Genomic DNA, 27,285 nt, shown 5'->3' on the forward strand with positions numbered 1-27,285 from the left:
ATGAGGTAACTTTTGTCCACAAGCACTCCCTGAATAGACCTAAAGAACAGTAATATCACCATTATATGGCAAATAAGAGTAATAGCTTGAACGATCAATTATACACTATATTTAAGTAGTACATGTACAGGCATCTTAAAAAGTGTTCCATTCAAATGGTCTTGGTTTCAGTGTTGAAAACAAAAGTTTTAACAAGATAGAAAATTCACTTAAAAAGCAGAAAATCTAATTACTAGAATGTCATTAAAGTAATATTTTATTTTTTATATGTATGGCAATGCATTAAAAAATCACAAACACAAAAGAAAAATATTGTACATTGTTAAACATATTGAAGATTTTGAACTGGAAAATTTGGGTTTTTATAAATGATTTTTTTCTTTATTGCTTTATCACAAAACGTCTTGATTGCTGCCTAAGATAATATCTTACGTGGTTCCTGTAAACATGTTATTAGTTTAAATATCTTCCAGTTAACCTTTCTCTATTAAGTCATACAATTTAAAGAGTATTACTTGGTTCCTATAACTAATTAAGACATATTAGGAAAAGGTTATATTCTAAGCAAGCTTAAACTAGAGGGAAAACACATTCACACAAACACAATCTTCTTTTTGCCAGTCACTTTGATGGTATTATACCTCAGTCACTGAAATAAGGGGCCATGGTGTAGAAAGGGAATGGAAAGCAGAGATGAGGATAAATGGTTCATAGTTGGTCATTTACAGGTTTAGAGCACCTAGCCTCATTTCTGGGTTGATGCTTCAAATATAAGAGTCTATGAAATTGTGGTTTCTCTGCATGCAGAACTCTTTCCAATGGCCAGGCATTTCATAGTAGTCTCACATTTAGCTGAAGCAGAGCAGATGACCCAGTTTCAAAAGCACACTCACAGGCCCAGCCTGAGTTACATCACTGGAGCTGGGTCATTCAGCAAGCCCCCGTTGCACACAGCAAACGATGAGCTGCACGGCTCTGCGCAAGACATGAGAACCACAGAGCATGTGAGAGCAAAGCTGTAGGAAATTTTACCTCATCGGTTTACTGAGACTTAGTCATCTAAAAATCTTTTTCTCTAGTCATAGCCATCTTACACTCATTTACAGAAGTACAGCTACTCAAAACTGTTAGACCCTTGACACCTTATTTTGAGTAATCAAAGAAATGGGAGGAAAAGAGATAATACTCTTCTATGGAACACTGAGAAATAGATATAGGACAGTAAAGGAGCATCAGAAAACTAAACATCTTGCTCAGTTTACGCTATGCTATTCATACACTCATAATCCCAGCTGACGTGTTCATGTACTTACAGACCAGTGCCCTGCACACACCACACTCTGACTGCTCACACACAGCCCCACTGACCTATTCCTTTGTCTGAGTCCATTTTCTTTTACATAGTCTGAGGCAAAGGAGATAATGAGGTTCTTCTACTTTCTCCATCACTGGTGTCTTCATAATTTCCTATCCTCAATCATCACAAATCTATAGGTGTAGAGATTCTAGATATCCTTAACACCCTCTTAGGTAACTATGAGCAGCTTAAGAGCCACAGTATAACCACAATGTTACCAAAATTAAGACTAATGGGAACAAATGAATTAAATTTAGTTAAGAGCACCTGTTACTATCTTTGCAATAGTTTATAATGTAGAGAAACTCAATGATAAATGATCTCTCTTTACACTGTTCAGTCTCCAGTTAGTCTGTAAGTTCCAAGACAGAACATCAACTATACTTTCCATATATTTCATACAGTATAGAATGATATGGCAAAATGGAAAATCACCTGTTCAAAAGACTGGCAAGTAGTTCTTCAATCTTATTTTTAGCTTCGACTTCTGATGAACATTTTTTAAATGAATCTTCCTCACTAAAGGACTACCAAAGAAGCACAAATAGGTATTATTGTAAACCCAAACAAGCATATCCAGTTATGAGTGTGCATGCCAAATATTCAAACATTCTTTACTAACTTCCCTCTCGTGCTTAATTTGAGCCGTTTAGTTCACTTTTATATTAACTCTTTTTTATCTGCAAGTTATTGTACTCCACTAGAAAGTCAAAACTAGGGGCGCCTGGGTGGCTCAGTTGGTTAAGCGACTGCCTTTGGCTCAGGTCATGATCCTGGAGTCCCGGGATCGAGTCCCATGTCGGGCTCCCTGCTCAGCAGGGAGTCTGCTTCTCCCTCTGACCCTCTTCCCTCTCGTGCTCTCTAGCTCTCATTCTCTCTCTCTCAAATAAATACATAAAATCTTTAGAAAAAAAAAAGATTTGAAAGTCAAAACTATAAAGTTCTAGTACCAACTCCAAGCTTTATTCTACGATTACAGTGAGGTTCTTAATCTCCTAGCACTTGAAATTGAGTTTAACCTTGGACACATTATTTAACCTTTCTAAAGTACAGTATCTTATCTTTAAGAAAAGAACAGGAGAGAGGGAAAAAGGTATGAACAAATAATAGAACAAAAAATAGCTACCTTGAAGCTTTGTTGTGAAGATAAATGGACTAAGGTATATAAAGCACTTAGTAAAGTGCCTGTCACATAGGAAAAAAAAATCAATCAGTGTTGACTAGGTGATTATACCTGTCCCCATTTCCTAAATCATTAGACTAATTGGCAAACAATATTTCTTAAAAATTAAAATATTTTGCCAAATGTATGCAATATAGGCTGTTAAAATTAAATGATATTTAATCAAGGTAGCTAACTTGAGACAGAAATACTATTTCTTAGATCCAATTTAAAAATATTTACTAATCTAGGGACGGCTGGGTGGCTCAGTCAGTTACGCATCCAACTCTCTTTTTTTTAAAGATTTATTTATTTGACAGAGAGAGACACAGCGAGAGAGGGAACACCAGCAGGGAGAGTGGGAGAGGGAAAAAGCACGCTCCCAGCGGAGCAGGGAGCCCAATGCGGGGCTCGATCCCAGGACCCTGAGATCATGACCCGAGCTAAAGGCAGATGCTTAACGACTGAGCCACCCAGGCACCCCAGCATCCAACTCTTGATTTCAGCTCAGGTCTTGATCTCAGAATCATGAGTTCAAGCTCCAGCATGGAGCCTACTTAAAAAAAATTTACTAACCTGGGGCACCTGGGTGGCTCAGATGGTTAAGCAGCTGCCTTCGGCTCAGGTCATGATCCCAGAGTCCTGGGATCGAGCCGCATGTCAGGCTCCCTGCTCAGTGGAGAGCCTGCTTCTCCCTCTCCCTCTGCCTGCTGCTCTGCCTACTTGCGCTCTCTCTATCCCTCTGTCAAATAAATAAAATAAAATCTTAAAAAAAAAATTTACTAACTTAATAAATTAGCCTTCTCATAGGAAAGAGATCATATACTAACCTAGTAAGCAAATCAGAAAAGAACATAATACTAAAACCAGAAATTTTTATCTCAAATAGTGACAAACAGTACTCAATTAAAATAAATATCATTATCATGTACCTGAGGTGGTCCTGAGGGCGTCACAGGTGAGTTATCTTCTCCAAAACTGAGCTTCTGGATACGCTGAGCAACTGAAATTCCTAACTCCTTTTCTAATATTTTGGGTGAAAAGGTTTGAAGATCAAGCACACTACTGATACCCAGCGCTTCAAGACGTTTGGCAGTTTTATAGCCAATACCTAGACAAAAAGAAATACAGTGTTACAGTAGTTTTTCTCCTTAAAGCTAATTAAAATATTATAGAGATATACCAAAAACATCCTTAAATTCCATGATGAATATTTTGCTAGGACTAAATTTTATTGAAAATTAGGCTGTCCTTCTTCTGCTCAGGGCCTCTTAAATGAACCACTTTGAAAACCTCACAACCCTAGTACAACATAATGAATATGGAGACAACCAATAAATGCTGTCTTGATAAAATGAAATGTTTACCACCTGTTACATAATACTCTGGAAGTATTCAAGAATAAGGGTTACTATTCATGCAAAGAAAGACTGTCACTACAGCAACAAAATTAATTAGCATGTGCTAATCAGCTAACCTGACTCCTACCTATAATATCACACATTTATCCACAAGTCATATTTGGCAATATTTACTATCCCAAATATAAGAACCAGAAAGCAAACAAACAAAAAAACCTACTCATTAACAAAACTATCAAAAGTTCTTGCACTAAAACTCAGTCATACTTTATCACCTTACCTGAGATGATCAGGTAATTTAGTGCCCCTTTATTTCTCTCATTTAAAAAAAATTTAATTTTACAGTATTTTGATCTTCCTGTATAGTAAAAGAAGTAAATCAAAGGCAATGGATGGGGAGGAGAAATGTTTTTTTTTAAGATTTATTTATTGGGGCACCTGGGTGGCTCATTCGGTTAAGCGTCTGCCTTCGGCTCAGGTCATGATCCCGGGGTCCTAGGATCGAGCCCTACATCGGGCTCCTCGCTCAGCGAGAAGCCTGCTTCTCCCCTGCCTGCCATTCCCCCTGCTTGTACTCACTGTCTCACTCTCTCTGTCAAATAAATAAATAAAATCTTAAAAAAAAAAAAAAGAATATGAAGCAGGGATTGGAAATAAAGGACTGTGATTCCAGGTTATAACTTTCACGATCATAGTCAAACTATACAAAAAGTAGGTGAAACTAGAAAAGTACTTTCATAGATTTCCTAATCCAGATTCCCTCTAGAGAACATCAGGGTTTTGGGTTTTCTCCAAGAGCCAAGTATACAGAGTCTAAGAATTAATAACATGTATCTACAATTTTTAAAATTAAAGAAATACAATAAAACTAATGTATATTTTTCAACTATAAACGTCTTACCAGGCATTTCCTTTACATGGCTCAAGCTCTGAATGAGAACTTGAGAACTTTCGGGTAATAACACTGTTTGCTGATTTGGTTTAAAAATACCAGAAACTAATTTTGCCAGTAATTTATTAGAAGCCACTCCAGCACAGCCAGTGAGACCCAGTTGATTATACATGGCTTCCCGCATCTCTGCTGCAATCTGAGATCCAACAAGTAGTCTGATGTGCACGATGTCATGCAGGTTTATATCTATAAAAACAGCCAATATCATTAAGTCACCACAAAAATTTTAATTTTCTTTTTTACATATGAGTTTAAAAAGGGCACAGGGCTGGGGCGCCTGGGTGGCTCAGTAGTTACATGTCTGCCTTCGGCTCGGGTCATGATCCCAGGGTCCTAGGATCGAGCCCCGCATCGGGAGGCCTGCTTCTCCCTCTCCCACTCCCCCTGCTTGTGTTCCCTTTCTCGCTCTCTGTCAAATAAATAAAAATCTTTAAATAAATAAATAAATAAATAAAAAGGGCACAGGGCTTAACCTATATCCAACCCCCCCCGCGACCACTACCATACTGTCACCCATTTAATTCATCTCTCTCATTCTTCATAGGAATCCTGTAAAGTAAATAACTTCCAAAAGTGAATTCCAAGTGCCTGTGATAGTGAATGCATCCTGGGAGTGCTTAATGATTAACAGATTATGAAAACTGATGTCTCATAAAAAAAATTCCTACTGACACTAGTAAAACTTTTACTTGTGTTTAACTGTAAGCAAGCATAAAAGTAGAAGTATTATGCTAATAACAGAGCTAACATTACAGCTTTAAAGATCTGAATCTAAACTTTACACACACTAGCTATATGTGCTACTGTAAATAATTCTGAGTCTGTACATAGTTTAAGAGATCTTCTATGAAAAGTGTAGGGAAATTATACAGAAACAAATTTTCTTAGGGGTGAAAATGGTATTAGAATTATATGAGACTTGGGACGCCTGGGTGGCTCAGTCAGTTAAGCGTCTGCCTTCGGCTCAGGTCATGATCCCAGGGTCCTGGGATCAAGTCCCCCATTGGGCTCCTTGCTCAGTGAGGAGCCTGCTTCTCCCTCTCCCTCTGCTGCTCCCCCTGCTTATGCTCTCTCTCTCTGACAAATAAATAAAAATCTTTAAAAAAAAAGAATTATATAAGACTGTCCTTATCCTCAGGAGTATTTACAGATGAAGTGTCATGATGTCTGCAATTTACTTTTAAATGGCTCATCAACCAACCAATCAATCAAGAGGAAGCAAGATAAAGTAAATGTAGGAAAATAACAATGGGTGTATCTACAAGGAATGGCATAATAAGTGTTCTCACTGTACTACTCAACTTTTTTGTAGGTTTGAAAAAATTGTTTAACATTATCTTGTGAGGAAGGATTCATGAAGAATCAGACATTTTCTTTTTAGAATATAAAACCTAGATCTCTGTATTATGTTCTAACAAATACTGAATTTGCTTTAAAAATTATAAAGAAACAGAACCTTCTTCTAGTCAGTCCCTATAAGTGACAAAAGAGCAGATCCAAAGGACACATGAAAAGCTTCGTGTCCTCTTCTAGAAGAGAACTGTAGCTCTACCCCTTTTCTTCTTTAGCATCAGGATGGCAGAGAACTAGACTGGAGATCGATCACTAGCTCTCAAAAAAGGAGGCTAAGAGGACACATATGCTGAGACCTAGGCCAATAAGGTCAGGGCAGATCTTATACTAAAGCAGACTAGCATGTCTTCCATGTGGTATGATATGAAAGTCACCAGCAGAGTTACAAGAGGTTTTAAAGTCTAAAAGATATTCACTGGGGCTTATTGAAGCTTATTTTCAAAAGCAAATATCTCTGGAAATTCCATCAGTCATTTATATTTTAATATGTGAAGGAGATGGACCATTCTGTTTTCTTGCTAATAGTTGGCAAAGATTATCAAACTGACTGAATATGAGTTTGCAAAAGATGGCAGGTAGGCCTGGACAAGCTTCCACAGAGGTAACTCAGGAACTTAAAGAGCAACATGAGTGATGCCTGGGGGAATAGAAAGGAACAAGCAAAAGATGCAACAAAGGACAAATTTAGTTTACCTCAAAATTTTGCTTAAAGACAGCTTTGGAAGAAGCAAAAATTATTCTAAAAAGTATATTATTAAGGCAACTATTATAACTAAAGGATGACCTAAGGAAGTATGGCTCTCAAAAATGGTAACACACAAACTGTGTCAGAGAAATGAAAAGTGCATGGACCACTGAGCTACATACACATGTCATCAAAATCTCACTTTCTGCCTACTTAATATGGAACAGCAATACCTAATTTTAGTCATTTGAGACAGGTCACTGAAATATGGCTATACCTCCAACAAAAGCCATAAAATTTTCAGAAAGATAAAGTCAACTCGTTGAACTCATTGAATTCAGGGAACATTAAAAAATGTTGGTACTTTGAGTTACTAAATAAAGTAAGAATACACTTACACTGATTATTATATACATGACCCGACCCAGTCAGTGCTGAAAGTTCATCACTTTGAAGCTGCTGTAGTCTCTTCTCAACCATTTCTGTTAGATCCACAAAATTTTCATCAAATCCAAGTCTCTCAACAACTGGACTAAATTCTTCCAGCAACTCTAAATTGAAATAATATTGGCGCACAGATGTTAACTAAAGTCATAACTGAAGTGGATTTAACTATTTTATGCTGAAAAATATGTCACATATGTTAAAGGCTTTACATATATTCAGTTCCACAATATCTTTAATAAAGTCCCCCATTAACCGGATTTTTTTCCTATACCACATTTTGAGTAAAGGCAATATTTTCCAACAAAATAAGTCCAAAATGACATTCCCTGGACAGATGCTTATAGCAATATATTTAGCTCAATCTCCTATACCTATAATTTCTATACCTGTAGTACATTATATATCAATGCTTATAGTTCATTATGATTTTGAAACAGTGGTTCCAAAGAGTAAATTACAATCAGCCTAGAAAAGCAGAGACAAGTAATAATACACTCTACCTGTATTTTCCACAAGTCTTAAAAAGACAAAACAAATAAAATGTAAAACTTCCGGGGCATCTGGGTGGCTCAGTGGATTAAGCATCTGACTCTGGCTCGGGTCATGATCTCAGGGTCCTGGGATCCAGCGTCAGTCTCCACATTCAACAGGGAGTCTAGTCTGCCTCTCCCTCTGCCGTTCCCCCCACTACTGCGTGCATGTGCTCTCTCTCTCTCAAAAATATAAACAGAACTTCCAATTATTGGGGCACCTGGGTGGCTCAGTCATTAAGCGTCTGCCTTTGGCAGGTCATGATTCCAGGGTCCTGGATCGAGCCGCGCATCGGGCTCCCTGCTCAGCAGGAAGCCTGCTTCTCCCTCTCTCACTCCCCCTGCTTGTGTTTCCTCTCTCGCTGTGTCTCTCTCTGTCAAATAAATAAATAAAATCTTAAAAAAAAAACAAAAACCCCACAAACTTCCAATTATTACTAAATCAAAAAGAAAAGTCACTTTGACCTAGAAATTAAGCTCTAAGAACTTATGTCATGGATATCTTCATAAAAGTATGCCAAAATTTCTATATGAAAATGTCTACTGAAGCATATATTTGGAAGAGCAAAAAGTAAGTAATAGCCAAATTAATCCATCACTATCAGGAAACCATGTAATTTATCATCCAACATAAGACATTTTTTGAATGAAAAGTGCTTTAATAATTATGTAGGGATAACAGGAATAAAGTGGGACACACTGTCTTCATATCACTAAAGGACTGGTTAAATGAGTATGGAACAAAATACAATGTAGTACTACGCAGGCATTAAAAAGAATGAGGAAGAGCTGGTATGAAGGATATGAGAGATCACCAAGAGGAACAACTGTATGTATAACCTCTTCTGTATAAAGATTAACTTCTTAATATTCAGACACATACAATTTTGCATGTATGCACAAGTGATATTTTCAGAGTATAGTCTTATCTTTGCTTGGCTACCCCTTCTTCTCCCTTCTCCCATTTCACCATGCTCTCTCCAGAAGTTAATTAATGTTAAAAACCTAGTATACATACTTTCATGTTTCCCTTCCTATTTATATACAGGCATATATATATGTGTAAAGGAAGGGGTTTGGGCCATTGTTTTACACATATGGAACAATATGACATGTTTTTGCATCTTGCCTTTTACTCAACAAGGCATATCTCTCTGAGTCAAACAGTATAGCACCAATGCATTCTTTTTAATGGCTATATAATATTCCATCACAGAGAAGTCTTATTTAGCCATTCTCATCCTGATGAACACTTGTTTTTATTTCATATTTTTATCATTTATGAACCATGCCACAAGAAATATTTTTGTACATATGTTCTCATTATTTTATTCCTATTGAATAAATTCCCAGCAGTAGTATCACAGGGTTAAAAAATATACTATCTCTAATTTCAAAAAATGTTTCTATATCACTTTTGTAAATGTATAATATTTTGTTCCTACTTTCACATTATTTTTTGCAAGTATGATGGACATAAAATAATATCTACTTCAAATTTCCTTAGCTATTGATTAATTTGAGTATTCTTTTTCCACATAATTGTGGACACTGGGTTTGTTCTTTTTGTCAACTGCCTATTCATATCTTTCATCCATTTTTCTTAAGTATCTTTTTCTTGTAAACTTGTAAGGGCTTTGGGTATTATATTTAACACTTTCATCTGAAAACTGCTACAATTAAAAAAGAAGCAAAAACAAAGCAGAAAAGATAAACAGTTGATTCTTTGATTCTTATACTTTTTTAATTATATATATTTGCAATATACCAGTATAAATGTTTTCATTTTTCCTGTAATTTACTAAAACTCTAAGATTCAAACCCAAACCTTAATAGGGAAGAGTTTATCTATACTATAATATTTAGTCTGTGTGTGTGTGTGTGTATATGTATGTATACACACACATATATATATACATATACATATATATATACACATACACAATCCAAGAAAAATTTAATATACCCATTATTTCTGCTGATAGTTCTTAACAAATCTAGTTTTTAATTGTATATATATACATACATGTATATATATATACATATACATATATACACACACACATACACAATCCAAGAAAAATTTAATATACCCATTATTTCTGCTAATAGTTCTTAACAAATCTAGTTTTTAATTATGTTAATCAAACATTACAGAAGCCTCTCCCAACTACTAGTGCATCAGAGTACAGATATTTCCTCATAATTCATTTAAACTTGTTGTTTAAATTTAAAATAAAATAAAAAAAATCGTTTACTTTCTTGCATTTATCTCTTGTATATCTTTCCATTTTCTTGCTTCCAAATCTTGTTTACATTTTTTCTCACATTTAACACATTTTTCTCACATATAAACACCAGTCACAAGAGACTTCAAATTTCTTCCAACTATACGTTTTTTTGGTCAACATTACTCATATAAAGCCATCCTCTTATATAAGATGTTTTTAAAAGCAGGCAAGATCCAAAATAAAAGTTATTAGCAAAAAGGGTGTGATTTATGGCATTTTACTAATTAAAAGTTTCATGTAGTAAATGAGCATCCTATATACAAATTAATGATGAAAGTATATTGTCCATGATCTGTACCTGTAACCTTATATGACATCTCTCTGTAACGAGTCAAATCTTCTCCATTAACTAATACCAGCTGTGGACATTTTTCTTTTGCATCTCTGACATTCATAAGTTTCTTAACTCCAAGTTTCCTAGCTTCATAGTTACAGGTAACCACCAAATATTTCTGCTGAACTCCTATAAAATAGCAAATATTTTATGAGAAAAGTGAGCAAGATTAAAGAAACATTTTAAAATAAAATTTACTAATTCCATATTATAATTGTAAATTGTAATGCAATCTATTTTGATTAAGAATAAAAAGCTCTATTCATTTGAAAAGCATAGCCTCCAGGGGCGCCTGGGTGGCTCCGTCATTAAGCGTCTGCCTTCGGCTCAGGTCATGATCCCAGGGTCCTGGGATCGAGCCCCGCCCTGCATCGGGTTCCCTGCTCTGCGGGAAGCCTGCTTCTCCCTCTCCCACTCCCCCTGCTTGTGTTCCCTCTCTTACTGAGTCTCTGTCAAATAAATAAATAAAATCTTTAAAAAAAAAAAAAGCACAGCCTCCATTCATCAAGGTTCTATGAAATTTAACAAAAATTATTATAAATCAGTATATTCTCTGGAGTCTTCAGTGAAAAGATACTTCTAGGATTTTTTTTTCAGACAATATAAACCAGATTAATTTATGTTGAATTAACTCTCTCTGTATAAAGTCTAGGCCATGTTTCACCAGAAAAATAAAGCAGATGAAAATAACTGAGTACAATTAATTACTGGTTTCTGCTAGAAAAACTTTCCAATGAATATAAAGCAATGTTCTGTTACAAGTGCTAACCTATAGTTATTATTAAAGATCTCCCCCCGATAAATGTAATTATTGAACTGTTCTTCACAGTAATTTGTAGAAAATATTAGTCAGCCATCATTAGTGAGCCTCCTCCTTATCAAAAATGATTAAATTATGATCATCTACAGACTGAAAACTCTAGCTTACTAGTGGTGGCTTAAGATTGCTGAAATTAATTTTCTCTTTACACAAGTTGACCACTTATCACTATAAAAGTAATGGTCATCTAAATGTAAAATACAAACATATAGAAGAAAAAAAAGGATTATGTCCATTCCACCAATGTAAGACATAGGTTTCTAAAATGTTGATATTATAAACACGGCAAAGTAATGTTATTTCACATAAAGATTTGTGATATATCAGATTATGCCCCAAAATAGAATCTCTAGGTCAAAAGTCGTAATTTAAGATTAATCAGTGAACTATATAGAAAATAGGATTGGTAACTTCCTCAACTAAAAAAGCAGTCTTTTAATACAGAATTAAATTATATGGACTCACCATTATATGTCACCAGCCCAACTTAAACACTCACACATTTGTTAAGCATAACTGAAAGACTACTTCTGCTTTCTCCCAGAAACTTTCAACATCACATTTCTCCCTTCCAGATAATCATTCATTCCTGTGTCTTAATTATACAATACTTTTTTATTGAGCATTATCTACATAGCATCTTGTGTTATAGTGCTACTAATTACAAATGCCTTTAGGAGAAAACTTATATCCTCTAATCCTAACTCCTTGACACCCATGGGAAATCTAAAGATCCTAGACTGATATTGGCATACCAAAAACTAGTCATCCCTTTGTTCTTCTTCAGTAAATCAACTAGGCTGGGTTGAACTGGGATTTATCAAAACCAAATGAGGCACAAGAGGTTAGCAGCAGGTGAACCAGAGTTGCTCTTTATGCTTATACTAAAAGATAAACTCTTGGGTGCCTGGGTGGCTCAGTTGGTTAAGCGACTGCCTTCGGCTCAGGTCATGATCCCCCGGGATGAGTCCCGCATAGGGCTCCCTGCTCAACAGAGAGTCTGCTTCTCCCTTTGACCCTCCCGCCTCTCATGCTCTCTCTCTCTCATTCTCTCTCAAATAAATAAATAAAATCTTTAAAAAAAAAAAAGATAAACTCTCACTACATGCATAAAATTTGGAAATTTAAATGACTTTTCCAATTTAAGATATACATATAATAAAAATGTTAAAATAAGCCAACATATTAATAAGTAAATCTTCAACATAAAATTTCTCTTTGCCTTTTATTTAAAAAGATACTTATTATTTATGGAAAACTTACACTCAATATGCCTTAAGTATTTAGGGGTCTATTCAAAATCCAACCTTTTTGTCATATGTTACACAATCCAAGAGTTAATTTCAAAAGTGGAGAGGACAGATGAAAACGTCCATTAGAATGTAATGACTTTTTTTTGTGATAAGAGGATTATAAAATTTCAACCACTGAGAACAAGATTAAAAGTTTATTATGGTCTTTCCGTTCATGTGTTCGCTGGCTATACTAGTTGTATAAAATTCACCATTTATTAAATAAGGCTTATAAGTTTTACACCTGGTAGTGAAGCAAAGTTTACTGTCTATAAAGTACCTTGAGAACTGCTTCCAAAATCTTAAATATGGTTAATAAATCAGAATATAATCAACATAAAGGAATAGCTAATACTCTTATACAAAATGAAAATTATTATTAATGTCCAAAATTACCTAAAGGTTTGCCCTTCAGTTCCGGATTTGAAATCATTTCTACCTGTGCATAAAAGCAATCCAGATCCACGTGTACTATGACTCTGGATGAAGAACTTCCTTCTGGAACCACTTGACCATGAACCAATGCAAAATATGCAAAGAAACAGAAAAATACATTCAGACTGCTTATCATCTCTGAGCAATTGGCAGTTCCTTAAAATATGGTAACTGAGAAAGAAGAATAGATTTTTTTTTTCCTGGATTCATGTGTCAAGGCATCTAAAAGTTATAGACATGAGAGAAACTCCATCTACAGTAGGGTCCTCAGTCCTGTTTACTTAGTATTTCTTTGTGCACTCTATTTTTCTCAGGCTAGTAATAACTTTGAGGCAAAAAATCTTGATCAATAATGGAAGATGCAAAAGGTAATCCTATCATTTGGAAGTTTCTAAGAACATTTAGATGTTCTTAGAACATCTAAGGGGGTAGGAAAGTTTAAACACTAGGGGGTAGGAAAGGGGGGTAGGAAAGTTTAAACACTGATTTCAACCAACTAAAAATTATTCTAAGTGGCATGTTCTTAAATTAAAAAATAATAATAATCGTAAACACAAAAGGGCAGAAGCCAGACCTGTGGGTCCCAGTGGACTGTATTTAGTGCCCATATGAGAAAAGGATTATCTAGTTCTGTACTGAATCCCAAATACCTAGAAGAGTGCCTGGCATATCACAGACTACCAATAAATACTCACTAAATTAGAAGAATGAGTAAATATTTCTTGAATTTTAAAAAAGTAGCTCGTCAGGGGTGGGGAGGGAAGGGGGATAAGAGGAGATTCCAGCTCATAACCAGTCAAAACCAAGGAAGGATAAATGCAATGTGGTATTCTGGTCTGGATACTGGAACAAAAATTTTAATGGAAAATACTGGTAAAATCCGAGTAACGTTTTTACTTTAGTTAATAGCATTATGCCAGGGCGCCTGGGTGGCTCAGTTGGTTGGGCGACTGCCTTCGGCTCGGGTCATGATCCTGGAGTCCCGGGATCGAGTCCCGCATCGGGCTCCCGGCTCAGCAGGGAGTCAGCTTCTCCCTCTGACCCTCTTCCCTCTCGTGCTCTCATTCTCTCTCTCTCAAATAAATAAATAAAATCTTTAAAAAAAATAGCATTATGCCAGTGTTCACTTCTCAGTTTCGACCTGTACTACAATCATAGAAGACATTAATATTAGGGAAAGGCGTTTCTGCAACTTCTGTAAGTCTAAAATTATTCCAAAATTTACAAGTTAAAGGGGGAAGGGGAGGCCCGGAATTGGAGCCTTGGCCCCAGGCCCTGGGTTTGGGCGGTACAAGGTAGAGCCCAGAGGCTGAAACAGGGTCACGGAGAGGCGGCCACTACAGATGTGCCTCGTCCGGTTGCGAGCCCAGCCTGAGTCCCAACCTCTGCCAAGTGGGCGACAAGGTTCTCTACTTCTGCAACCTTACACCGCCCGGGCGCCTCTTCCGCCTTCACCGGACGGTTTGGGGTCGCACAAATGCACCTTCGACTATCATTAACTGACACGCCCACCCTAGTCCTATTAAGCAAAGCCAACCCTTTCGGGATCTTGGCAATAAAACACCCGGTAGCGGAGGCCAGCTCTCTCTACCAAGCCGGGAAAGCGAAAGAACAGAGCGAGGCGGGGACAGTCGCACCCCGAAGGCCGCCGCCGCCCCTGGCCTCCGTCCGCCCCGCCCTTCTCATTTACACCAAGTGAGGCCGCCGGGCTCCTCAGGCGCTGGCGCACCAGGCGAGCAGCCTGCCTCCCCCGCCTCCACCCGCTCCATGGCCTGAGCTGCGTCCTCTTCCTCGTCGCGGCCAGCTTCCTCCGCGGGCTCCACCCCCAGCTGCTCCATTCCGCCGTGGCCAACCGCAGCGCAGCTTCCGGCCGCTTCCGCCCGGTCTCCAGGGAAACCGCGAGCCGACCGCCCCCAGCCCCTTCGGCCTTCACGCCTGCGCAGTCCGGGCCGACCAGGCAGTTGCTCGGAGGGTCGCGCCTGCTAGGAATCCTCTGGTCTCACGTGCTGGGGTTCATTCTCGCCCTGTCAAGGCCGGAAGTGAGGGACTGGAGTCCCAGACAGCTTTCTTTTTCTTCTTTTCTTTTTTTTTTTAGATCTTTGGAGTTAGTCCCAGACCACAAATTTTAACTTTTTATCTTTACAAAGAGGCCAGCCTGTTCTCCCGATAACTGTTAGCGAAATTGGTAACCCTTAGACACTGAACGATTTATGGTGATGGAGGGTGGGAGAAAGAGTGGGAATTATGGTAAGAGCAAGGCGGCCATGTAAACTAATATGATTAGCAAGTATGTTAAAATATGTTGCATTTCATTTGTTGTTTGATTAAAAGACACTGTGACAGATTAGACCCCTGAATTCTTAATCATCTAAGGTCAAGAGGGATGTGATATATGCGTTTTGGAATCAGATAAAATTTCCAGTCCAGACCCTCCAACTTGCTAACTGTATGACTTTGGGCAGGTTGCAAAACTGCTCTGAGCTTCAGTTTCCACACGGGGGGTGGGGGGCGGGGAGGGAGTTGTTTTCAGTGTCCTGAGATTGAATGAAAGAATGAGAACTAACATATACTTTAGTATTCTCATTTACGTAAAACACCTGGCACATAGAAGGTGCTCAGTAAATGTTAATTCTCTTTGCCTTCTGTTAAGATGCTTGTGTGCCTGTGTGTGTGTGTGTATGTGTGTGTGTTCCAATAGAGGAAATTTGGACATTTCTCGGTGTATCTATGTATTTATACACAGTCACACACATATTTTGCCTTTATACAGGAATCTGTTCTTACAAGTAGGATGTGAAAACCTTGACAAACCCTTTATAGGACATGCTGCTGCATCCTTAAAGAAGGAATAACCTGCAGAACTGGGGCACAGTTTGGAGACCAAGTCTTCCTCTTTGGGTATTTTACTCTTAGACATCTGGACCAGGTCTCTAAAAGTCTCCAGGCTAGGATCTAAAATATTTAGAGCTATGCTGCTTTCTTTGTGAATGCTATTTGATAACTCTGGATAAAGAGCTTTTCAACTAAGTGGCTTCTTTGGACACTAAGTGCCTCTTGGGCTATCATCAAGGGTCGAATTTCTTATAGACAACTAAGGTATTTTTTTTTAATTCCTCCATTTTGAGAATGGTACAAACGCCTGAAATGCCATGGCAGATTAATAGCTCCTTTGTAACAGCTCGAGGCCCACTAACATTCAACAGCTTGAGTAAAAGTGAGCAAGCATTGAAAAACAACACACACAGTCAAGCCCTATTTGGTTAGTTACATTTATTTCCCTGTCAATTGTCAAATTGAAGAGGGGCTTTTAATTTAAAAGAATAGACAAACGGAACTTGAAAACCCTAGGGGAGCAAGCAAGGCTGGCTCTATGAGTGTACAGCTGATGCAGTAACAAAGAAAGCCCCTCTCTTGGAAGGGCCCCTCACTTGGTTTAATGTTTTGCTGTGGTCATCTTGAAATTCTTAATTTTTGAGCAAGGGAGCACTCATTTTTTATTTTGCACTGAATCTCATAAATTATTTAGCTGGTGCTAGGAACAAAGGAGGGAAGTAGCACAGAAATGACAATAAAACACCTGTATGTCAGGCACAGGGCTAAAAGCTTAAAACAGGGGCGCCTGGGTGACTCAGTCTGCCTTTGGCTTGGGTCATGGTCCCAGGGTCCTGGGATCAAGCCCGGCATCGGGCTCCCTGCTCCGTGGGAAGCCTGCTTCTCCCTCTCCCAGTACCCCTGCTTGTGTTGCTTCTCTCCCTGTGTCTCTCTGTCAAATAAATGCGTAAATGCATAAATGCATAAATAAATAAATAAATAGATAAATAAATAAATAATTTAAAAAAATAAAAAGTCTTTAAAAGCTTAAAATAGATGATCTCATTCAACATGCCCTGGAGGGTAGGTATCATCATTCTCATTTTACTAAAAATGAAACAGGCCAGCAGAGACTAAGGTGCTTACTCATGATTATGAATCTAGTGATGGTAAATCCACTTATCAAGAGTTTTCCATAGAGAAGAATTTATTAATGTTTCTTCCATAGAGGAAATCACTCCCTCTGTCCCTTTTCCTTGGTGCTTCAAGCATCAGATAACTTGAAGTAGGGAGAATAAACATCCCTTGAATATACTAAGAGGCGTAAAAATACAGTTTATATGAGTACTATGTGTTGCTTTGTTGTGGAATGAATTAGGAAGTCCTTTTTTTAATTCTATAAATCCCTTCTTTGGTTTTAATTAACCCATTCTAATCTAGGATAATTTCAGGAAATAAATATATTGAGCCTAGATCATAATTGCATATTTAAGGACAAAATGAGAGAATTACAAGGCAAAATAAACAATTAAATAAAATTATGGTTGAAACAATATTCATGGGGGGAGCATGGGGTTGCAGTGTGACTAGCAGATTAAAAAAACAATCTGCGGACATTTACAGCTTCAGTAGTCAAGACACCATGAACATTAAAAGTGACATGAACACCCATGTCACTTAAAAACACCATGAACATTAAAAGCGTGAACACCCATGTCAGTGAAGGGTGGGAAAGTTACCAGTGCTTCTCTTCTCCTAGCCAAATTAGTCACGTAAGGCTCAGAGGAAAAACTCTAGACAACGTTCAAGGGCTTTGACATGAAAAGTGTGAAGGTGTTTGAGTGTCTGTATTTTATGTTGGTAGGTAGCTAGGTAGGTAGAGGTTGACTCTGAGGTCAAAGGAGCACTTTGAATTGGAAAAAGCACTAAGGGTTTGGTTTTGTAGGGTTTTTGGCCCAGTGCAGTGGTTCTCAATTGGGACTGATTTTGTCTGCTAGGAGATATTTGGTAATATCTTGGACATACTTTTGGTGACCACGTCTGGGGAGTTGGAGCTCTGCCCTACTGGCATCTGTTGTGCAGAGGCCAGCGATATTGTTGAACATCCTACAATGCACAGGGCAGCCTTTCGCAATAAAGAATTATCCAGCCCAAAGTGTCAGTTGGGCTGACCAGAGGTGGGCACGCTGACCTAGTAGTAGCTTTCATACCATCCTGCTCCCAACTGTCTCTTCAGCTTCAGGTCCCCAATTATAATGAAGAACTGGTCTTCAGATATGTGCTTTTAATTACAAATCGACATTTTTAGAGAAAGGAAGATATAAGAGAGGGAGAGAAGTATTACTTAGTCGCTTTTCATTTTGGGAATTTACATTCTGAGGCTAAAAACAAATGCATTTGCCAGAAAAGAGATTTAAGAAAAATATCCATATTTTTATGGAGCTTGGTAGTTGCCCCTAGGGTGAAAGGCTGATGAGTCAGAAATAATTCATAAGGCTTAGAAGCTAAAACCAGAAAACACAGAAAGGCTTCAGATGGTTGAAAGAAAACTATAATTATGACACGCTGTTGTACAATGTGCATGTCATGCAGTATTTACTTAACAACTTTCATCCAAGGATCTCAAACCCTTTGCACGAAAACTTTACTCATCATGAAGAAACCCTCTTCTCTCTCTGTCTCTCTTTGCATATCCCATTGCACACCAAAGTTGCAGTTTCAAATTTTCTCCGTGTAACCTAAAAATATTTGCTTCATACCATGTGACTGTGGCTATGAGAGGTGTAAGAGGCTGGAGTTTTTCTAACAGTCAGCTTCTCTTTGCTTTGACCTTTCTTTGTGGTTCTGTAGAAGTCTGATGAAAAGCCTGCATAGTTGTTTTAGTAATGACATTTAAAACATTGCTTGTCAGGTTGTGCTCAATGGACCTTGCTTTGTCATTTTGGAGACAGATGGGGACCAATGTGATCACACTACAAGTCATTGGGTTCCAGCTTGTAAATAAAGTCTGCAAACTTCAGCCACTGAGGGAAAGAGAACTACTGGATGTCATATAGAAAGTGCAAGCAGATTGAAATAGATCAGGTTTACTATGCTATATTTATAGACACATAACTTTCATGTAACAATTTTTTTAAAAAAAGAAACCCTTTTTCTGATTGCAAAGGTAATTCAGGATTATTATAAGGTATTCAGGATTATTATAAACTATAGAAAGGAGGTAAGAAGAAAATGGAAATAATCCATAATAATTCATAATTTGGGTGCTCAGAGATAACCATGCCTTAATAGTCTTTTCATAAAGCACAACTTAGGCTATTTTTTTATTTCACAAATATATTTCTGCATCTATTTCTTTACCAAACCACAAAAACCATTGTGAGATGCATTGTCAGAACAAATGACACAGAAAAACCTTTATAATAAAAAAAAAAGAAGATAGCATGAGGGGAAGAATGAAGGGGAGTAAGTCGGAGGGGGAGACGATGGACTCTGAAAAACAAACTGAGGGTTCTAGAGGGGAGGGGGGTGAGGGGATGGGTTAGCCTGGTGATGGGTATTAAAGAGGGCACGTTCTGCGTGGAGCACTGGGTGTTATGCACAAACAATGAATCATGGAACACTACATCAAAAACTAATGATGTAATGTATGGTGATTAACATAACAATAAAAAATTATTTAAAAAATTAAAAAAAACTAATGATGTAATGTATGGTGACTAACATAATAAAATTTTTAAAAATTAAAAAAAAAAGAAAAATCTTTATACATTTGCTTGCTTTTGATGTTAATATGAAGTAAATGAATAAATATGGTCTCAGCATATTTTATTATATGCTTTTATATAAGTTATAAATAAATTATATTTATTATTATATAATAATTATTATTATATTAACATCTCCAAGATTGGAGATGTTAATAATTTCAGTTTAGGGGCGCCTGGGTGGCTCAGTCGTTAGGCGTCTGCCTTCGGCTCAGGTCGTGATCCTAGGGTCCTGGGATCAGGCCCCGCATCGGACTCCCTGCTCTGCAGGAGGCCTGCTTCTCCCTCTCCCACCCCCCCTGCTTGTGTTCCCTCTCTCGCTGTGTCTCTCTCTGTCAAATAAGTAAAATCTTTAAAAAATAATAATAATAATTTCAGTTTAATCAGTAATCTCCATGTACCGAATTTGAGTTTAATATAAACTCTCAAAGGAAAATTATATTTATATGCATAGGAGTTATTTCTTAAAGTTGATTCAAAGACCTCATTAAAGTACCTATTAATCCTAAAAGTACTGCTTGTGCCCCTGATTTTTTTTAAATTATTTTTCTTCTCATCAATTGTTTAAGATTTTCTAGTAAAACAAAAAATATAGGGTATAACATGAAAAGCCTCCATAATCCCCACTGCACCTTGATATAACCACTGTTAACAGAGTTAACCACTATTAATGATGTAGAGATATACTACATCAGAACTTTTCTTATAATGCTCAGTAGAGGGTAGACACAGTGATAATCATTTCTTATTTAGATGAGTGGGCTCCTACCATACAGACTTTCTACACTATGTTTTCTCAATTAGTATCTCTTGAACATCATTTATTTTCCATGTACAAGAATGTACTGCATTCTTTTTAGTGGCTGCATGATTTTACAATTCCATATTGATAGGCACTTATCTCTGATTTTCTGCTGCCATAAACATTCTCGTACATATATCTTTGCCCTTCTTCAGGAGTTTGAACCCACCCTTCCCTAGGACAAATCTAACCTAAAAGTCTAGTAAGGTTATCTTTATCTTTTTAAATTAAGAATACACCATGTGAAAGCACACCATGATACATGAGGCCTGTCAGTTCTGCTTCCGGACATACTCTCAAATCTCTCCCCTCCTCTGAATTTGCACCGATGCACTCCATGTCTAGGCCACATACAGTCATCTCTGGCTTAGTTTACAGCAGTGGCCTCCTAACATCTGCCTTTTACCATCTGTGGGTGCTAAGAGTGATCTTTTAATGATCTATAATTTCATTTTCCTGCTAAGAACCTTTCATAGGCTTCCCACAACCTTTAGAGTAAAAGTCAAACTCCTTTCTTGCCATGGTCTTCACAGCACCACTGGGGCATGCTTGAGCTTTCTTCCTTACTTCTCATAACAGTTTATCATTTTTTCCTTGCACTTGGGCCACACCAGCCCCCTTTCTATTCTGGGGGTTTATAGTAGTCTGCAGTCAGCAAGCTGGAGATCTTGCTAGGAGAGCTAGTGAGATAGTTCTAGTCTGAATCCAAAGGCCTGACAACCAGGAGAGCCAATGGTGTAAATTCTAGTTTGAGTCCAACTCTGAAAGCAGAAGACCAATGTCTCAACTCTATGACAGGTAGAGAAAGCAGACTCTTCCTTAGTTAGTTTTTGCCACTATTCAAGCCTTCAACAGACTGGATGAAGCTATCCACATTGGGAAAAGCACTCTACTTCACTCATTCTACCAATGTGAATGTTAATCTCATCCAGAAACATTCTCATAGACATACCTAGAATAGTGTTTAACCTGTATATGGGTACCCTGTGGCCCAAATTGATGCATGAAATTAACCACAGGACAACTTCCAGCCTCCAGACCACTCTATCATTTGAAAGTTTTTTCATATTAACTGGCTTGTTCTCTTTTTCCAGTTCTCAGTTCAAATGTCAACACCTCCAACTGACTTTTCCAAACCACACTCTCTCAGATGACCTCCCCCAGAATCACGTTCTCTCACAACATACTGAGTATTGTTTATAGCACCCAAATATGTAACTGTTTATTTGCTGTTTACTTGTTTTTAATCTCTGCCTCCTACTAGAATGTCAGTTGTATTAGGTCAGGGACCTAGTATGCCTTGTACTTTACTGATATCTACCAAAAACATATGTGCAATAAATGAATGGCACTATTTCAACATCAGTTGGCTAACTTTAATAATGGTAGATTTTTAAAAGTCCTGTATAGACAAATATTCCTTATAGAAGAATTCTAAATACTATATGTAGATAAGCCCCCTCCAGGAGGTGAAGCTTAATCTCTTCCTCTTACAAGTGGACTAGATGGTGACTTCCTTCCAAAGAACAGAGGATGGAAAGGGAGGAATAGTAAATTTACAGTGGAGAAGCCTGGAGTCACTGACTCAACCCGATGATCATATAGGTATCATACACCACTGCTAAGATGCATTCTGAAGGGCACAACATCACATCTGTGGAATTCTTGCCTAAAATCTCAATGTAATCATAAGAAAACCTCAAGACAATTGAGGGACTTTACAAAACAATTGATTAGTATTCATCAAAAGCAGCAAGGTCATGAAAAGCAAGGTAAAAGAAACTGGTAGAAGTTAAAAGAGACTAAGACCTGACATCTAAATGCAATGTGGATCGAATTCCAGAACAAAAAGAGGACATTTATGGGAAAACTGGTGAAACCCAAATAAAATCTCAAGTTTGTGGAAATACGTCAATGTTGTTTCTTAGGTTTTTTGTTTTTATTTTTGTTTTTTTAAAAGATTTTATTTATTTATTTGAGAGAGAGAATGAGAGAGAGAGAAACAGCATAAGAGGGGAGAGGGTCAGAGGGAGAAGCAGGCTCCCCGCTGAGCTGGGAGCCTGATGTGGGACTCGATCCCAGGACTCTGGGATCATGACCTGAGCCGAAGGCAGTCGCTTAACCAACTGAGCCACCCAGGCGCCCTTAGGGTTTTTTTTTTAATATTTTATTTATTTATCTGAGAGCGAGAGAGTGCGTGCACAAGTGGGGGGGGGGGCGAGGGAGAGGGAGAAGCAGGCTCCCTGCCAAGCAAGGAGCCCAACGTGGGGCTCAATGCCAGGACCCTGAGATCATGACCTGAGCCAAAGGCAGATGCCCAACCGACTAAGCCACCCTGGCACCCCTGGTTTCTTAGTTTTGACCAAAGTACCATGTGAGATGTGAACACCTGACGAAACTGGTGAGGGCTGAGAGAGATCTCTCTTTATTATCTTTGCAACTTTTCTGTAAGTGTAAATTTATTCCAAAATAAAAAGCTTATTTTAAAAAATAGATAATCACAAACTAGAATGTAAATAAACCTTAATATTTTTTTTCAAATCTTTACAAATAAAAGAACACAAGAATGAAAAAGAGAGTCCTGTAGCTCAGCATACACCCACACAAAAAGGGAACTGCCTCTGTGAGGTGATGGTTGTGTTAATTAACTTGATTGTGGTAATCGTTTCAAAATATGTACGTATATTAAATCATGTTGCATACCCTAAATATATATGATTTTTATTTGTAATTATACCTCAATAAAGCAACTTATATAGTTGCTGCTGATATTCAAAAGTGCAGTGAACATTTTGCCTTTTTATTAGTTAACATGTATATAAATTGATAACTACTGTCTTCTGAATCATGTTTACAAAAATTTTTTTTGAAGACTTTATTTATTTGAGAAAGTGAGAATGAGAGAGAGAACACATGAGAGGGGGAAGGGTCAGAGGGAGAAGCAGACTCCCTGCTGAGCAGGGAGCCTGATGTGGGACTCAATCCTAGGACTCCAGGATCATGACCTGGGCCGAAGGCAGTCGCTTAACTGACTGAGCCACCCAGGCGCCCCTGTTTACAAAATTTTTAAACCTCCTAGGTCTCAACAATTGTTTTCCATTTCTATTACCATACTGTAAAATTCCTTAAAAGATGCTATCTATGCAGTTAATGCCCATTTAATTTTTATAATTGGAGGATATTTTTGAACATACTGGCACCCGACAGATAATTACTGCTGTTAAAATCATCACTCCATAAAAAGAGTTTCCACATGAGATGATTCTTACTTGTCTATAAGTTTTAGCTTATATTTCTTTTGAATAAAAGCCAGAGAGATTATCAAGAAATCAGTGGTAATGAGAACCTGAAGTCAGAATTGCTGAATATGCAATCCATCTGAGGTGATGGACTTGGAGTACTACCAACAGATTCTTCTACCAGTATCTAAAATGGTTCTTAATACAAGGTAGTAACTACCCAGGAGCAAAAGCACTTTGTTACTTTTGTTGTCACTGGGGGAATTATTTTCATTCAGATAAAGGCATCTGCTACATTCACTTGTATAATGACAAATTAATAAATAATCCACTATAGAAAATATCCTGGTTTTGGATTTATATAGCATTACCTAAGAAATCAATTCTTACTTGAGACACTTATAAAAATGTTGACTTTACTTTGCCTTTCTTTCCCTTCACGGAAACAAAAGATCAAAATCAAGAAAGACTAAGAAAGATGAGGAAAGATCACAGATTGGAGGAGACTGAGAAAATGTAACAAATAAAAGAGCTAGGATCCTGGATCAGATCCTGGGACAGAAAAAGGACGTGGGGGAAAAAACAGGCAAATTTGAATCAGTTATGCAGTCAGTTTTGTACCAATGTTTGTCTCCTGCTTTTGATAATTTGATTATGGTTATGTACGTTGTTAACATTAGAGAAACTGAGTAAAGAGGAGACAACAACTTCCTGAATTATTTTTGCAAGTTTTTTTCCAACTTTTGTAAGTCTAAAATTATTTCAAAATAAAAAGGGTTTGTTTGTTTTTTTTTTTGTAATGGCGTTGGAAAATTCCTCAGGAAGTTGTTACTTCAGAGGGAAACATACTATTGCTCAATAGTTCCAATAGAGCTGGTTTTCCCTCCAGGTTTGAAACAGAGCATTGTTTCTTTAGCTGAGCAGCAGATAAAGTACAGTTATTGACCTGTGCTTTAGGAATATTTTGTACAGAAATATACATTTCAAGATGCCAGAATTATGCTCTGCACCACGAAATGTCCGTACTTTGAGAGGCACATTGGAGGCAAGACCAACTGAGAGAAAGAGCCACATTTCTCATCTTGTGTTTATACAAGAGTATTGGCTCATTGAGTGGGCTATTGGGCTAAACTGCCTAGATAATTTAAAATTGGGGAAACTTTTTTCCTCTTTCCATTTTTTTTTCTTTCTTGTCAAGTGCATGTAGTTGATTTTGCTTTTTTTTTGTTTTTTTTTTTTAAGATTTTATTTATTTACTCATAAGAGACAGAGAGAGAGAGAGGCAGAGGGAGAAGAAGCAGGCTTCCCACCGAGCAGGGAGCCCGATGCGGGACTCGATCCCAGGACCCTGGGATCATGACCTGAGTCGAAGGCAGATGCTTAACCATCTGAGCCACCCAGGCACCCTCATGTAGTTGATTTTGAATAAGTAAAATGTAGATATCATTTGACTTCATAGTGGTCCAGTGAAAGAAGTAAATACCCACAAATTTTGCTAATCGAGTGCTGGGGGAGTTCACTCTTTGAGATCATCTTGTAAATGATAATCATTAAAAGTAAGTCCTTTAGCAGTTCAACAATAATACCATTTTATAATTACTATTCAGTAATCACCTTGCACATGCTTGCCCATTTGTCTCTCTCTAGTCTAATACATAACTCAAGAAGGAAACATCTTTATTTCCCAGAGGAGGGGGAATGGAGGGTCAGAAAAGTAACTGGCCCGCTCTAGCTTTGACCTCAGATTGGGCTATCTCTAAATGTCTCACTATTTGTATGGGTTGACCTAGCCTGCAACAAATTCTACCCTTAGTGAAGTTGTGTCATTGTGAGATTTCAGTAATACAAGTCCTTTGACATATTTGAAATATTCTGCTAATTTTAAGAGGAAATGTGATACTTGAAAATGGTCTTATATAGGGGCGCCTGGGTGGCTAGGTTGGTTGGGCGACTGCCTTCGGCTCAGGTCATGATCCTGGAGTCCCGGGATCGAGTCCCGCATCGGGCTCCCTGCTCAGCAGGGAGTCTGCTTCTCCCTCTGACCCTCTTCCCTCTCGTGCTCCCTATCTCTCATTCTTTCCCTCTCAAATAAATAAATAAAATCTTTAAAAAAAAAGAAAGAAAATGGTCTTAAATAATTACATTTTATTCAATATTTAGAAATATATGAGAAAATCCAACATCTTCTAGTTATTATTAGGTTCTATTAGTAATGGAATGTATTAAGCTAATAAAGTACATATTTCATAAGTACATTAACCTAAGTAAAATTTCATAAGTACATTCATAAGTACATTAACCTAACTATATCAAGATCCTAGAGTACTTCTTAATAATGTATAGTATTGCAGTATAATAAATGTGTTTTTTAAAAGCCAGAAAAGAGCTCAGTGATCTAAAAGAACTAACTCAATGTTTACTTTGAAAGTCCACTGCTGGGGCACCTGGGTGGCTCAGTAGTTACATGTCTGCCTTCGACTCAGGTCATGATCCCAGAGTCCTGGGATCGAGCCCCACGTCGGACTCCCTGCTCCTCGAGATGCCTGCTTCTCCGTCTCCCACTCCCCCTTGCTTATGTTCCTTCTTTCGCTGTGTCTCTCTCTGTCAAATAAATAAAATCTTAAAAAAAAAAAAGTCCCCTTCTTTGGCCCTTTATTTACCATTCAGAACTATAGTGAAAAATTTATGGGTAATCTCCTTGGCACAAAGTTACCATTTCAAAGCAAAGATAAATAAATAACCAATCTTACTCTGATCTCACTGAGAGTTCCAACTAAAAATTTTAATTATGGACTTTGGACATGGGAAATATTATCCAGTTGAGCTTTTATTCTAGAATACAGATGCTCTATAATTGGATTGGTAGACAGAGATCATTTACTTGATAAAGAGGGAAGGAAAACATTGTACCTGTTGCTGCTTTCACCTTACAATTAAAGCGACATAATTAGACACTATACTTTTGCACCCTGTTCTAAGACACAGGTTTAAACCTATCCCTTGCATCACAAAAACTAACAAGTTTCATTCCCTGTGCATCAGCAGCCCTTCTCAGTGAAGTTGAAATGCAGTAAAGGAGGGCGCCTGGGTGGCTCAGTTGGTTAAGCGACTGCCTGCGGCTCAGGTCATGATCCTGGAGTCCTGGGATCGAGTCCCACATCGGGCTCCCTGCTCAGCAGGGAGTCTGCTTCTCCCTCTGACCCTCTTCCCTCTCGTGCTCTCTATCTCTCATTCTCTCTCTCTCAAAAAAAAAAAAAACTAAAAAAAAAAAAAAGAAGAAATGCAGTAAAGGGGTTCTGAGATCCTCATTGCCTGATCAGACAACGTTCTCTCCAAGAGATGTAATAAACAAGGAACACCAGCCCTTCTTACCTGAGTTTTCAGAATACAGTGTGACCTGCATGATCATTGTTTCCTCAACTTTCCTGCGCACAAGAATAATCTAGATGGCAACTTAAAATACCTTTTCCTAGGCATGTCTTCTAGAAATTCTAATTTAATAGATTGCAGTGGAGCCCAAGGTTCTGAATTTTAGACAAATGTCACAGATGACGAGGCATATTTAAGACACAAATTTTAAAAAATAAAATGAAGCATCTGGTGCTCCTAGGGGGTGTTATCGGAATACTGGAAACAGAAGAGCTTTG

At 37.7% G+C, this 27,285-nt stretch overlaps 1 protein-coding gene across 1 annotated transcript in view; it reads right to left on the bottom strand.

Annotated features, from left to right (window-relative positions):
• POLI (DNA polymerase iota) overlaps window positions 1–14,857 on the bottom strand; it is a 28,121-nt gene extending 13,264 nt beyond the window's left edge. Inside the window, exons 1-7 of the mRNA XM_028103009.2 lie at window positions 14,710–14,857; window positions 12,981–13,091; window positions 10,437–10,601; window positions 7,269–7,421; window positions 4,782–5,018; window positions 3,452–3,630; window positions 1,793–1,884 (exon numbers count right to left, since the gene is read on the bottom strand). Coding sequence (XP_027958810.1) covers window positions 1,793–1,884; window positions 3,452–3,630; window positions 4,782–5,018; window positions 7,269–7,421; window positions 10,437–10,601; window positions 12,981–13,091; window positions 14,710–14,857 — 1,085 coding nt within the window. The remainder of the gene's footprint in view (window positions 1–1,792; window positions 1,885–3,451; window positions 3,631–4,781; window positions 5,019–7,268; window positions 7,422–10,436; window positions 10,602–12,980; window positions 13,092–14,709) is intronic.
• Window positions 14,858–27,285: the final 12,428 nt, after the last annotated feature.

Source organism: Eumetopias jubatus, unplaced genomic scaffold (genome assembly GCF_037043125.1).
Source record: "Eumetopias jubatus isolate StellerSeaLion01/CBP00866 unplaced genomic scaffold, mEumJub1_p1.0 scaffold_16, whole genome shotgun sequence".
NCBI classification, from domain to species: Eukaryota; Metazoa; Chordata; class Mammalia; order Carnivora; family Otariidae; genus Eumetopias; species Eumetopias jubatus.